Source organism: Choloepus didactylus (assembly GCF_015220235.1).
Source record: "Choloepus didactylus isolate mChoDid1 chromosome 25 unlocalized genomic scaffold, mChoDid1.pri SUPER_25_unloc2, whole genome shotgun sequence".
NCBI lineage: Eukaryota > Metazoa > Chordata > Mammalia > Pilosa > Megalonychidae > Choloepus > Choloepus didactylus.
The window spans coordinates 5832023-5848091 of NW_023637607.1; the positions used below are offsets into that span (position 1 = coordinate 5832023).

The 16069-nt window shown below is 37.0% G+C and overlaps 1 protein-coding gene across 1 annotated transcript in view; it reads right to left on the bottom strand.

The window, feature by feature from the left end:
- The window catches only part of LOC119525555 (vomeronasal type-2 receptor 116-like), a 49997-nt gene extending 35664 nt beyond the window's left edge, over positions 1–14333 (bottom strand). Inside the window, 1 exon segment of the mRNA XM_037824327.1 lies at positions 14299–14333. Within this exon segment, the coding sequence (XP_037680255.1) occupies positions 14299–14333 (35 nt within the window).
- Between the last annotated feature and the right edge of the window lie 1736 nt (positions 14334–16069).

Below are 16069 nucleotides of genomic sequence, written 5' to 3' on the forward strand. Positions count from 1 at the left end.
CGGTGATTCCAAAAAGACCTCCTAAATAGCTGAATTTTTCTCTTCTTAATTCCTGGTTTGGTGGCTGAAATTTTGCTTTTTCTACTTTCCTAATGAGAAATAATTGCTGGGTCCTAAATATGCTAGTGGAGGTGTAGGTGGATGAGGGTGGGATGAGGGATCAGGACTCCATGCATGGACTGTGAAAAGGTTGTGTGGATGTGGAACATTGCATTTGGTCTGACAGGTGGTAGATCTCAGAATTTGATGAGAAGACCTAAATCTTGAGGTCTTTTGAATCTGCTATGAGCTAGTGATTTAAGTGTGTGAGCTTAGAGTTTCAGAAACTATTCTTGAATGTTTATGGAAGTCCCAGTTCTGGATTAGAGGTTCCTGGGGGCTGGTTGAAGCAGACTGGGGTTATCCCTACATGAGAATAAGATTAAGTTTAGCTTTCACACAGGATAGGTTTGCTTGGTGGGGTGGGGCAGTAAAGGAATTGGCAGAAGGTTAAAAAGACAAACTGCAGTCCACAGTTGGTCCCCCTGTTTATCCACCCACTATCTACTATCCTTGCAAGGTAGAGACTCAAGGTTAGAGGTTCCCAAAATAGCCTCATAACTTGTTACCAAACTAGCCCAGACTGGCTCTAAAGAGGCCTGGGCATAACCATTATAGTCAGGGGTGGATATTTGTTCCAAACCTTTCAAATGTTGCAAATTAGCTCTGGGAAACTTATTTCAAATGTTTCCAATTTGAGTGGGCTACTTGTTTCAAATTTGTGTGGGCTAGTTAGGCTTGTCAAATAGAATGTAACCTCTGGAGTATCCAGCCACTGAAGAAACAGGGGAGGGACTTGCTGTTAAGTGTAGGGAATAAATACTGCTGGGTCTATTGTTCTGAGTACCAATGCCCCACATTTTGGTTGGGTGCCCATTCTTGCAAGATTGTGAATAAATTCTTTTCTTTTCCACAATTGGGTGACCATTTATTCCTTTTAGGAATAGTGCTTGTTTCTCACACCTAGAAAGAGAGAGAAGAGCCCTTTAATTCAAATTAAGATAGCATGTTAAAATTCCAGTGCACATGATGAAATTTATTAACAATAAAGAGAGCCAAAAAGTTAACAAATGGGAGATGAAAACTCACTCAGGAAAGCATAGAACTAGCAGGTGAATCTCAAAAAGAATGTAAATTAAGTATGTTTAAGCTCCTCAAGGAAGAATATTGTATGTAAAAAAGAACTAAATATTATGAAATCAAAAGGCATATACAAATCAAGAGCAGATGGATATGATAAAGAAAAGAAAAATTATAATTCATGAAAACAATGTATAGACTAATTGAAATAAATTAAATAATTTAAATATGCAGAACTAATTCTTAGACCTGGATTAAACAGCATCATCAGGGTATTGGCAATTGGGATATAGTACTGTGGAATTTACCAAGAACACAGAACAGAGAGAGAAATCAGTGAAAAATACAAAAGAAATGAGTTATAGAGGTTATCTTGAGTGATTCCAGCTACTAAAAGAAGTTTCAGAAGGAAACAATAGAGTGAATAACAGAAAATCCAAATTTCAAGAAATAGTGGGGGAGATATTTCCAAAATGTACGCTAGAATTTTTTCACTCTAGAAGTGTCCAATGTGTGTTAAATAGAGTACATAAAACCAGTCCACCCAGAGATACTTTGTGTTGACTTTGAAGACTGAAGTTTTTATTTTTTTTTTGCAACAAACAGAGATCACATTACTTACAAAGTGTCAAAGGATAACAAAATGAAAAATAGAAAAAAGTTGGCATTGGGTTCAGGAGCTAGTGAATTGACAGAAACACAAGATTACTAAGGTACTGTAGAAGAAGACAGTCATGTGATGGTGTTCACCTTAAATGCTAGAAGTGACACAGACTAGGAATTTGTTTCACTTCTCTGTCAATCATGCTTTCTCTCCTTGAAGTGGGAATAAATCATTTGTCCTATTATTCTGTTGCTTAATCCTTCTCCCCTCTCCTCCCCTGCTGCTCTGGATAATGCTGTTCCCATCCATGTTTCAGAATCATGTATTTTGGCCTTCTACTGAAGCTAGAACCCTGAAGGAGCTGCTGAATTACAGACAATTTTTTTCTCTACACCAGCCTTCCAATCACCCAGTTTGCTTTCCTTTTACCTTGACCACTAAGTCCTGAGCTCATTCTGCTTTAAGCCATACAAGGCATCCAGATGAAGGCCATGACTTAATGACTTTCAGATGAAATATATACCTCCTAGGCCAGCATTAAAAACTTAGGATCTGGTCCCAGTGTAGAACTTCTTTTCCTTTGAATAGATCCCAAATCTTAAAATAGTGTCATTATCCCTGCTACTTAAACCAGGACTTAAGTCATCCTTGAGTCCTCCCCGGGCTTCATCCCAGGGTCTTAATACTCAGACATCCAACCTATTATCAATTTCTCATGAATTAATACATTTATTTCCATAGCCCAAGCCACCATCATCTTCACCTGAACATCTGCAACAGCTTCTTTCTGGGATTCCCTACATCTAATCTGGACCCTTCCCAATCAATTCTTCATGCAGCAGCTAGAATAATCTTTCAGAAATGTCAATTAGATCACATGATTCTCCTGATAAAGTATTAATGTGCTTCCCCATTTCTCTTGGGATAAATTTAATTGCTAACATAACCAGTAAGACCCTGCCCACCTTTCAAGCCTTGTCTTTAATGCCTCTCCCACTTCACTACTACATTTCAAACAGATGGGTTTTATTTCAGTTTTCCATCCCCACCAAGATATTTCTCACCAGGATCTTTTGCATGATTTTTCCATGAGCTTCAGATATTTTTTACACTTTTCATGTTGGTAACTTATGATTATCCTTTCTATCCCAGCTTAAATTTCCCAGGGTCTTTATCTGACTGCATAAAAAGAGTAGTTTCCTATTGTTATTCTCTTTTATGGAAATTATTATATGATATCCCATGCTTAAGATTTAGAAGACTTCATAGAATTAAGACATTACTATACTCCAAAGCAGTCTATTCATTCAATGAAATCTCAATCAATATTCTGTATTTTATTTTTCAGAAATGGAAATGGTGATCTTCAAATACATATGGAATTGCAAAAAGGCCCAAAATGATACAACAATTGAAAACAGAGAATAAAATTGGATGACTCCCAATTCCTAATTTAAACACTTATTACACAGATACAGTAATCATAATTTTGGTAATGGTAGAATGATAGATATATAGATCAATAGAATAGAATTGAGAGTTCAGAAATAAACCCATACATCTGTAGACAATTGATTTTAGACTAAATTATTTAGGAGCAAATAATCTTTTCAACAACTGGGGATACAAGAACTGGATATCTACCTGCAAATGCTGCTGGAAGATCAATTGGGATTGTGATGAATGTGTAAACCATTTTGTGTAAAAATTGACATCTTAACAGTAGTTTGTCTTCCAATCCAAAAACATGGAATATCCTGCCATTTGTTTTGATCATCTTTAATTTCTTTCAGTCATGTTTTGTTGTTTTCTGGATACAAGTCCTTTTCATCCTTGGTTAAATTTATTTCTAGATAATTGATTCTTTTAGTTTTTTTTTTTTTGAAAATACAATATTTTTTCCTTATTTCACTTTAGTTATTTCATTATTAGTTTATAAAAACACTACTGAATTTTGCATGTGATATTGTACCCTATCACATTGCTGAATCTGTTCATTCATTCTAGAAGGTTTATAGTACATTTTTCAGAATTTTCTCTATATAGGATTATATTATCTGCAAATAGAGAAAGTTTTACTTCTTACTTTTCAATTTGAATACCTTTATTTTTTTGTTTTGCCTAACTTCTGGCTAAACTTCTATTACAAACAAAAAACTTCAAAAAATTCAAAGGTTTGTTTAAACTAATTAAATAAATTAAATTAAAAATAAAAAGTTTTGGTAGCAGTTCATGGTGACGGTTGCACAAAATTGTGAATATAGTTAACATCACTGAATTTTACAATTGAAATTGATTAAAATGGGAAAACATGTTGTATGTATGTCACACAGAAAAATTTAAAATTCAAAAATATTAAAACAAACAAAAAATTAAAATAGCAATACCAAGAAAACCCATAGAATGTAAGTGAATCTTAATGCACACTATGGACTTTTCCAGTAATATAATTCTAATATTATGGTTCATCAATTGTGATGCATGCATTGCACTAATTAAAAATGTTAATAGTAAGGAAAACTGTGTGTGCATTGGGAGCATTGTTATATGGGAACATTGTACTTTCTGAATAATTTTTCTGTAAACATACTACTGCTCTAAAAATAAAGAATTGAGAAAAATAGTATCCTCCTATATGTCCAAAGTGAATTAAAATGTGGGTTTTGGGGGCGGGGCAAGATGGCAGACTGGTGAGCTGTATGTTTTAGTTACTCCTCCAGGAAAGTAGGTAAAAAGCCAGGAACTGCGTGGACTGGACACCACAGAGCAATCTGTCTTTGGGCATACTTCATACAACACTCATGAAAACGTGGAACTGCTGAGATCAGCGAAATCTGTAAGTTTTTGCGGCCAGGGGACCCGCGCCCCTCCCTGCCAGGCTCAGTCCCGGGGGAGGAGGAGCTGTCAGCTCCAGGAAGGAGAAGGGAGAATTGCAGTGGCTGCTCTTATCGGAAACTCATTCTACTGATTCAAACTCCAACCATAGATAGACTGAGGCCAGACACCAGAGACTCTGAGAGCAGCCAGCCCAGCAGAGAGGAGACGGGCATAGAAGGAAAACAACACGAGAAGCTCCAAAGTAAAAGCAGAGGATTTTTGGAGTTCTGGTGAACACAGAAAGGGAAAGGGCGGAGATCAGGCCTTGAGGCGCATATGCAAATCCCGAAGCAAGGCTGATCTCTCTGCCCTGGGCACCTTTCCTTAATGGCCCTGGTTGCTTTGTCTATTAGCATTTCAATAACCCATTAGATCTCTGAGGAGGGCCGTTTTTTTTTTTTTTTTTTTTTTTTTTAAATCCTTTTTGCTTTTTCTAAAACAATTACTCTAAGAAGCTCAATACAGAAAGCTTCAAAGAATTGAAATTTGGGCACGTCAAGTCAAGAGCAGAACTAAGAGAGCTCTGAGACAAAAGGCAATAATCCAGTGGCTGAGAAAATTCACTAAACAACACAACTTCCCAAGAAAAGGGGGGTGTCCGCTCACAGCCACCATCCTGGTGGACAGGAAACACTCCTGCCCATCGCCAGCCCCATAGCCCAGAGCTGCCCCAGACAACCCAGTGTGACGGAAGTGCTTCAAATAACAGGCACACACCACAAAACTGGGCGTGGACATTAGCCTTCCCTGCAACCTCAGCTGAATGTCCCAGAGCTGGGAAGGGGGAGCAGTGTGAATTAACAGAGCCCCATTCAGCCATCATTTGAGCAGACTGGGAGCCTCCCAACACAGCCCAGCAGCCCAGAACTGCCCTGGGGGGACGGCACTCACCTGTGACATAGCACAGTCATCCCTCAACAGAGGACCCGGGGTGCACAGCCTGGAAGAGGGGCCCACTTGCAAGTCTCACGAGCCATACGCCAATACCAAAGACTTGTGGGTCAGTGGCAGAGACAAACTGTGGCAGGACTGAACTGAAGGATTAGACTATTGCAGTAGCTTTAAAACTCTAGGATCATCAGGGAGATTTGATTGTTAGGGACACCCCCCCTCCCCGACTGCCCAGAAACACGCCCCACATACAGGGCAGGCAACAACAACTACACACGCAAGCTTGGGACACCAATTGGGCCCCACAAGACTCACTCCCCCACTCACCAAAAAGGCTAAGCAGGGGAGATCTGGCTTGTGGAGAACAGGTGGCTCGTGGACGCCACCTGCTGGTTAGTTAGAGAAAGTGTACTCCATGAAGCTGTAGATCTGATAAATTAGAGATAAGGACTTCAACTGGTCTACAAACCCTAAAAGAACCCTATCAAGGTCAGCAAATGCCACGAGGCCAAAAACAACAGAAAATTATAAAGCATATGAAAAAACCAGACGATATGGATAACCCAAGCCCAAGCACCCAAATCAAAAGACCAGAAGAGACACACCTAGAGCAGCTACTCAAAGAACTAAAGATGAACAATGAGACCCTAGTACGGGATATGAAGGAAATCAAGAAGACCCTAGAAGAGCATAAAGAAGACATTGCAAGACTAAATAAAAAAATGGATGATCTTATGGAAATTAAAGAAACTGTTGACCAAATTAAAAGATTCTGGACACTCATAGTACAAGACTAGAGGAAGTTGAACAACGAATCAGTGACCTGGAAGATGACAGAATGGAAAATGAAAGCATAAAAGAAAGAATGGGGAAAAAAATTGAAAAACTCGAAATGGACCTCAGGGATATGATAGATAATATGAAACGTCCAAATATAAGACTCATTGGTGTCCCAGAAGGGGAAGAAAAGGGTAAAGGTCTAGGAAGAGTATTCAAAGAAATTGTTGGGGAAAACTTCCCAAATCTTCTAAACAACATAAATACACAAATCATAAATGCTCAGTGAACTCCAAATAGAATAAATCCAAAAAAACCCACTCCGAGACATATACTGATCACACTGTCAAACATAGAAGAGAAGGAGCAAGTTCTGAAAGCAGCAAGAGAAAAGCAATTCACCACATACAAAGGAAACAGCATAAGACTAAGTAGTGACTACTCAGCAGCCACCATGGAGGCGAGAAGGCAGTGGCACGATATATTTAAAATTCTGAGAGAGAGGAATTTCCAGCCAAGAATACTTTATCCAGCAAAGCTCTCCTTCAAATTTGAGGGAGAGCTTAAATTTTTCACAGACAAAGAAATGCTGAGAGAATTTGCTAACAAGAGACCTGCCCTACTGGAGATACTAAAGGGAGCCCTACAGACAGAGAAACAAAGACAGGACAGAGAGACTTGGAGAAAGGTTCAGTACTAAAGAGATTCGGTATGGGTACAATAAAGGATATTAATAGAGAGAGGGAAAAATATGGCAAACATAATCCAAAGGATAAGATGGCCGATTCAAGAAATGCCTTCACGGTTTTAACGTTGAATGTAAATGGATTAAACTCCCCAATTAAAAGATATAGATTCACAGAATGGATCAAAAAAAATGAACCATCAATATGTTGCATACAAGAGATTCATCTTAGACACAGGGACACAAAGAAATTGAAAGTGAAAGGATGGAAAAAAATATTTCATGCAAGCTACAGCCAAAAGAAAGCAGGTGTAGCAATATTAATCTCAGATAAAATAGACTTCAAATGCAGGGATGTCTTGAGAGACAAAGAAGGCCACTACATACTAATAAAAGGGGCAATTCAGCAAGAAGAAATAACAATCGTAAATGTCTATGCACCCAATCAAGGTGCCACAAAATACATGAGAGAAACATTGGCAAAACTAAAGGAAGCAATTGATGTTTCCACAATAATTGTGGGAGACTTCAACACATCACTCTCTCCTATAGATAGATCAACCAGACAGAAGACCAATAAGGAAATTGAAAACCTAAACAATCTGATAAATGAATTAGATTTAACAGACATCTACAGGACATTACATCCCAAATCACCAGGATACACATACTTTTCTAGTGCTCACGGAACTTTCTCCAGAATAGATCATATGCTGGGACATAAAACAAGCCTCAATAAATTTAAAAAGATTGAAATTATTCAAAGCACATTCTCTGACCACAATGGAATACAATTAGAAGTCAATAACCATCAGAGACTTAGAAAATTCACAAATACCTGGAGGTTAAACAACACACTCCTAAACAATCAGTGGGTTAAAGAAGAAATAGCAAGAGAAATTGCTAAATATATAGAGACGAATGAAAATGAGAACACAACATACCAAAACCTATGGGATGCAGCAAAAGCAGTGCTAAGGGGGAAATTTATAGCACTAAACGCATATATTAAAAAGGAAGAAAGAGCCAAAATCAAAGAACTAATGGATCAGCTGAAGAAGCTAGAAAATGAACAGCAAACCAATCCTAAACCAAGTAGAAGAAAAGAAATAACAAGGATTAAAGCAGAAATAAATGACATAGAGAACAAAAAAACAATAGAAAGGATAAATATCACCAAAAGTTGGTTCTTTGAGAAGATCAACAAGATTGACAAGCCCCTAGCTAGACTGACAAAATCAAAAAGAGAGAAGACCCATATAAACAAAATAATGAATGAAAAAGGTGACATAACTGCAGATCCTGAAGAAATTAAAAAAATTATAAGAGGATATTATGAACAACTGTATGGCAACAAACTGGATAATGTAGAAGAAATGGACAATTTCCTGGAAACATATGAACAACCTAGACTGACCAGAGAAGAAATAGAAGACCTCAACCAACCCATCACAAGCAAAGAGATCCAATCAGTCATCAAAAATCTTCCCACAAATAAATGCCCAGGGCCAGATGGCTTCACAGGGGAATTCTACCAAACTTTCCAGAAAGAACTGACACCAATCTTACTCAAACTCTTTCAAAACATTGAAAAAAATGGAACACTACCTAACTCATTTTATGAAGCTAACATCAATCTAATACCAAAACCAGGCAAAGATGCTACAAAAAAGGAAAACTACCGGCCAATCTCCCTAATGAATATAGATGCAAAAATCCTCAACAAAATACTTGCAAATCGAATCCAAAGACACATTAAAAAAATCATACACCATGACCAAGTGGGGTTCATTCCAGGCATGCAAGGATGGTTCAACATCAGAAAAACAATCAATGTATTACAACACATTAAAAACTCGAAAGGGAAAAATCAATTGATCATCTCAATAGATGCTGAAAAAGCATTTGACAAAATCCAACATCCCTTTTTGATAAAAACACTTCAAAAGGTAGGAATTGAAGGAAACTTCCTCAACATGATAAAGAGCATATATGAAAAACCCACAGCCAGCATAGTACTCAATGGTGAGAGACTGAAAGCCTTCCCTCTAAGATCAGGAACAAGACAAGGATGCCCGCTGTCACCACTGTTATTCAACATTGTGCTGGAAGTGCTAGCCAGGGCAATCCGGCAAGACAAAGAAATAAAAGGCATCCAAATTGGAAAAGAAGAAGTAAAACTGTCATTGTTTGCAGATGATATGATCTTATATCTAGAAAACCCTGAGAAATCAACGATACACCTACTAGAGCTAATAAACAAATTTAGCAAAGTAGCGGGATACAAGATTAATGCACATAAGTCAGTAATGTTTCTATATGCTAGAAATGAACAAACTGAAGAGACACTCAAGAAAAAGATACCATTTTCAATAGCAACTAAAAAAATCAAGTACCTAGGAATCAACTTAACCAAAGATGTAAAAGACCTATACAAAGAAAACTACATAACTCTACTAAAAGAAATAGAAGGGGACCTTAAAAGATGGAAAAATATTCCATGTTCATGGATAGGAAGGCTAAATGTCATTAAGATGTCAATTCTACCCAAACTCATCTACAGATTCAATGCAATCCCAATCAAAATTCCAACAACCTACTTTGCAGACTTGGAAAAGCTAGTTATCAAATTTATTTGGAAAGGGAAGATGCCTCGAATTGCTAAAGACACTCTAAAAAAGAAAAACGAAGTGGGAGGACTTACACTCCCTGACTTTGAAGCTTATTATAAAGCCACAGTTGCCAAAACAGCATGGTACTGGCACAAAGATAGACATATAGATCAATGGAATCGAATTGAGAATTCAGAGATAGACCCTCAGATCTATGGCCGACTGATCTTTGATAAGGCCCCCAAAGTCACCGAACTGAGCCATAATGGTCTTTTCAACAAATGGGGCTGGGAGAGTTGGATATCCATATCCAAAAGAATGAAAGAGGACCCCTACCTCACCCCCTACACAAAAATTAACTCAAAATGGACCAAAGATCTCAATATAAAAGAAAGTACCATAAAACTCCTAGAAGATAATGTAGGAAAACATCTTCAAGACCTTGTATTAGGCGGCCACTTCCTAGACTTTACACCCAAAGCAGAAGCAACAAAAGAGAAAATAGATAAATGGGAACTCCTCAAGCTTAGAAGTTTCTGCACCTCAAAGGAATTTCTCAAAAAGGTAAAGAGGCAGCCAACTCAATGGGAAAAAATTTTTGGAAACCATGTATCTGACAAAAGACTGATATCTTGCATATACAAAGAAATCCTACAACTCAATGACAATAGTACAGACAGCCCAATTATAAAATGGGCAAAAGATATGAAAAGACAGTTCTCTGAAGAGGAAATACAAATGGCCAAGAAACACATGAAAAAATGTTCAGCTTCACTAGCTATTAGAGAGATGCAAATTAAGACCACAATGAGATACCATCTAACACCGGTTAGAATGGCTGCCATTAAACAAACAGGAAACTACAAATGCTGGAGGGGATGTGGAGAAATTGGAACTCTTATTCACTGTTGGTGGGACTGTATAATGGTTCAGCCACTCTGGAAGTCAGTCTGGCAGTTCCTTAGAAAACTAGATATAGAGCTACCATTCGATCCAGCGATTGCACTCCTCGGTATATACCCGGAAGATCGGAAAGCAGTGACACGAACAGATATCTGCACGCCAATGTTCATAGCAGCATTATTCACAATTGCCAAGAGATGGAAACAACCCAAATGTCCTTCAACAGATGAGTGGATAAATAAAATGTGGTATATACACACGATGGAATACTACGCGGCAGTAAGAAGGAACGATCTGGTGAAACATATGACAACATGGATGAACCTTGAAGACATAATGCTGAGTGAAATAAGCCAGGCACAAAAAGAGAAATATTATATGCTACCACTAATGTGAACTTTGAAAAATGTAAAACAAATGGTTTATAATGTAGAATGTAGGGGAACTAGCAGTAGAGAGCAATTAAGGAAGGGGGAACAATAATCCAAGAAGAACAGATAAGCTATTTAACGTTCTGGGGATGCCCAGAAATGACTATGGTCTGTTAATTTCTGATGGCTGTAGTAGGAACAAGTTCACTGAAATGTTGCTATATTATGTAACTTTCTTGGGGTAAAGTAGGAACATGTTGGAAGTTAAGCAGTTATCTTAGGTTAGTTGTCTTTTTCTTACTCCCTTGCTATGGTCTCTTTGAAATGCTCTTTTATTGTATGTTTGTTTTCTTTTTAACTTTTTTTTTCATACAGGTGATTTGAAAAAAGAAGGGAAAGTTAAAAAAAAAAAAAAAGAAAAAAAGAAAAAAGACAAACAAGGGAAAAAAAAAAAAAAAAGATGTAGTGCCCCCTTGAGGAGCCTGTGGAGAATGCAGGGGTATTCGCCTACCCCACCTCCATGGTTGCTAACATGACCACAGACATAGGGGACTGGTGGTTTGATGGGTTGAGCCCTCTACCATAAGTTTTACCCTTGGGAAGACGGTTGCTGCAAAGGAGAGGCTAGGCCTCCCTGTATTTGTGCCTAAGAGTCTCCTCCTGAATGCCTCTTTGTTGCTCAGATGTGGCCCTCTCTCTCTGGCTAAGCCAACTTGAAAGGTGAAATCACTGCCCTCCCCCCTACGTGGGATCAGACACCCAGGGAAGTGAATCTCCCTGGCAACGTGGAATATGACTCCCAGGGAGGAATGTAGACCTGGCACCGTGGGACGGAGAACATCTTCTTGACCAAAAGGGGGATGTGAAAGGAAATGAAATAAGCATCAGTGGCAGAGAGATTCCAAAAGGAGCCGAGAGGTCACTCTGGTGGGCACTCTTATGCACACTTTAGACAACCCTTTTTAGGTTCTAAAGAATTGGGGTAGCTGGTGGTGGATACCTGAAACTATCAAACTACAACCCAGAACCCATGAATCTCGAAGACAGTTGTATAAAAATGTAGCTTATGAGGGGTGACAATGGGATTGGGAAAGCCATAAGGACCAAACACCACTTTGTCTAGTTTATGGATGGATGTGTAGAAAAGTAGGGGAAGGAAACAAACAGACAAAGGTACCCAGTGTTCTTTTTTACTTCAATTGCTCTTTTTCACTCTAATTATTATTCTTGTTATTTTTGTGTGTGTGCTAATGAAGGTGTCAGGGATTGATTTAGGTGATGAATGTACAACTATGTAATGGTACTGTAAACAATCGAAAGTACAATTTGTTTTGTATGACTGCGTGGTATGTGAATATATCTCAATAAAATGATGATAAAAAAAAAATGTGGGTTTTATGGCTAAGCTTCATCATATATACAATTTGGAAAGCTGATATTTGACTACTTACCAAGAAAGGTTATTGTTTTACTCAAAAGATGTTACAGATTTGTATTTGCTTTGCAAAAGATGAAGCAGTATGCAAAAGCAGCATGATAGAGGAACAAAAACACATGCTGGAATCCCAATTAATTGAAATTGCTCAACTCTTAAGGTCTTGATTCCCTTATTCCTAAAGAAGAGTAAGATTATGGTGATTACTTTTTCATCTTTTTCACATTGTTTTGTGGACTTTCCAATTTATTTGCTTTTTCCATAAACTACCTTTTTGTTTCTCATTTAATTCAGGTCTTCAAATTTCCTGTAACCTGGCATATACTCACAGATTCTATTTCCTATTATGATTTCAGTGACCCTTTTTGGTCCATCTCTTTATTGTATGTAATTTTCCTGGTTTTCATATTGTGGTAATTTCCCATTGTAAAGTACTACAATTACAACTCTATTCCAGATTAAAACTCAAATTAAAGAAATGGATCTTCAAGTTTCTAAACATGGGTTTTGTAAGCATGGCATGAAATCCATAAGCCATAGAGGTAAATATGGGCAAAATTTGATTCCATAAAAATCAAAGACTTCCTTTGTCCCAAACCTCTTGATAAAATAATATAACAAAGAAATTACATCTGTCAAACATAAAAAGTAAAGTTTATAGGTTTAATGTGTTTTATGAACTCTTACAAATAAAAAAGAGCACATTGAAGATTCCAAAAAAAATGGACAAAGAGGAATACAACTAACCTGTATTAGTTTCCCAGATGTTAAAACAAATACCACACGATGGGTTGGCCTAACAAGGATTTTATTGGCTCACAGTTTCATGGTTTCAGGGGTGAGAAAATGTGCTTTCTCCCAGGATCATTATCTTCTGGTTGGCCAGCAATCTTTGTGGATTCTGGATTTCTGTCACCTGGCAATGCACATAGTGATGTCTTCTCCTTCCTCCAAGTTCTGTTGACTTCCAGTTCCTGGCTGCTCCCCATGGGTTCCTCCATGAGTCCAATTTCCTTTGTATCTAAGGCCTTCAAACATATTGGACTAATTACTACCTTCATACAGATTGGGCACAACTTAACTAACAATGTCTTCAAAGGTCCTATTTCCAGTTGAGTTCATACCCATAGGACCAGGGATTGGGACCTGAATATGCCTTTTTTGGGGGGACATGATTAAATACCCAACTCTAGTCTGTGTAAAAATATATCCAGACTCAAATAAATGCATTCTTCAACCATTTTCAAATATTAAAAACAATAGTAATAACCTCTGAATGAGAAAGGATGTGTAAATAGCTACTGTCTTTCATTACTAATGGTGATATAAAATAGAGTAGAAATTTTGGAAGATAATTTGGAAATATTTCTCAGAAGTCAAAATATGCATACACTCTAGCAATTCCTTTTCTTATGGCTTCTCCAAAGAACATAACCCCCAAAATGAGCAAAGATGCAGGGACGAAGATGTTCATCAGAATATTATTTACAATATTATAAATTTCCCCAACCTAAGTGTTTAGTAACAGGATTCTGTTGAAAGAAATTATGATAAACTCAAACACCTTCAAATATCAAATATTATATATCAATATGGAAAACAGTTCAGTCTATTACTGAGCAAAAATTAAATATAACTTTTAGATCATCTCAATGTTGCAAAAATAATATTTTTATGTTTATATAATAAATTAATAGATATGCATATTCTTATATATAATATGAAAGTAAAGCTTTTTCATAATGGCTGATGTCAAGAAACAGGAAATTTGATGAATGGTTTTCTTGACTTTTAGTTAGGAGGTAGGAGGAGTGAAATGGGTTTAAGTTGTTCTTTGTAAAGAAGCAGGGCCACTCATTATCCAAGAAGGAAATGTTTGGGAACTTTTTAGAAATAAACATTCCCAAGCCCCACCCCAGACCTACTGAATCAAAATTGCTCTGAATTGGGCCAGTAAACTGTGGAAGGCTCTCCAGGTAGGCCAACATACATCAATAGTCTAAAAATGAGGCAAGTGTACTTACCACTCCAGCATCATATTAAGAATGTTCTTGCCCATGAGTTATGGTGATGGGTCTTCATTTTATATAAAAAACAGAGACCTTGACTTATGTAGGGAATAGTCTACAGAGATGATACAAGTCCTTGTTGAGAAATGCTTAGAATTTTTGGAGACAACCACCCTTATTAAAGATATTCAGTGTTCTGGGGTCTCCAAACTTTGGAAGGGGACATTTTCCTATTTCATTTTGAGATACTTGATGCAGTAGGAATTTGATATGGAAAATGAGAATTTTTTCATCTCTTTATGTCAAATACTTTCAAGCCTTGAAAAGTAAATCTCTCTCTAACCGCTCTTCTTTTCATTCTTAGAAATCAAACTTAGTTTTTCTCAGTTTGGCAATGAAAGTTTCAAGAAACTTTGAAGTCCAGGTAGGTTTAGTCCTATCATGATATTGTGTAGTGGTCATGAAAAGGACAGTAATAACATATACTTACATCACTTGTAACTTACCTTTGACTATTTGGAATTGTGAAGTAGAAATCAATTTTTTTTCCCAAAAGCACATCAAAGGTCCTAACCATTGACTATTGAACTATTCATTTGATACCTGCTAATTCAAAATATCTCATTTTAAAATGAAAAATGACAACTGAAACTGGGTGAAAAAGTGTGTATGGAACACTGTACCATCTTTACAAGTTATTGGGAAATCTAATATGATTCTGAAATAAAAAGTTTGTTACAAAAATTTAAAAGAAACAACATCTTTGTATATGCTTCTGAGTATCTGGGGGGATGGTTGCCCCATAATACCCTGGAGGTGGGCAACCACATATAAACATGAAGTAAATTCCTTTACCTTCTGGCCTCTTAATTTCACCTACTTTCTTAATTCCCTACAGAAACAAACTGGTTTAACTGATGTAATTTTATATGATTTTGGTAACACATAAGGCAAATACCCTATCATTTGTTTTCCCTTTAAAAATAACTTTTGATATAATTTTTTGTGAGCAAATTTTCCTTTTCTCTGTATCTCAGTTGAGGACACCTTTGATTCATGCTAAATATTTGATTGCCTCTGTGAAGTATTCAAAAATTCACTTCAGATATTAAATTTGTTACCACTGGGATTTTCCCATATTTTTCCTGAGAAAAATTATTGGGAAACATTAATAGCCATCTATAAATTGTTATTTTTTAAATAAGTTCAGTTTATTGAGATATATTCATATACCATACAGTCATTCATGGTGTACAATCAACTGTTCACAGTACCATCATATAGTTGTGCATACATCACCCCAATTTATTTTTGAACATTTTCCTTACACCAGGAAGAATAAAAATAGGAAAAAAAATAAAGGTAAAAAAGAAACACCCAAATCATCCCCCCATCCCACCCGATTTTTCATTTAGTTTTTCTCCTCATTTTTCTACTCATCCATCCATACACTGGACAAAGGGAGTGTGATCCACAAGGTTTTCATAATCACAATATCACCCCATGTAATCTACCTGGTTATACGACCATTGCAGTTTGTTAGTTTCAGGCATTTACTTCTAGCTATACAAATACACTAAAAACCAAAAATAGGTATCTATATAGTGCATAAGAATGCCCTCCAGTGTGATCTCTCAACTTCATTTGAAATCTTTCAACCACTGAAACTTAATTTTTTTCATTTCACTTCCCCCACAATGCTGGGCCCAGGATTTTCCCCAGGAATCATATCCTGTGTTTCCAGGGAGATTTACATCCCTGGGAGTCAGGTCCCACATAGTAGGTA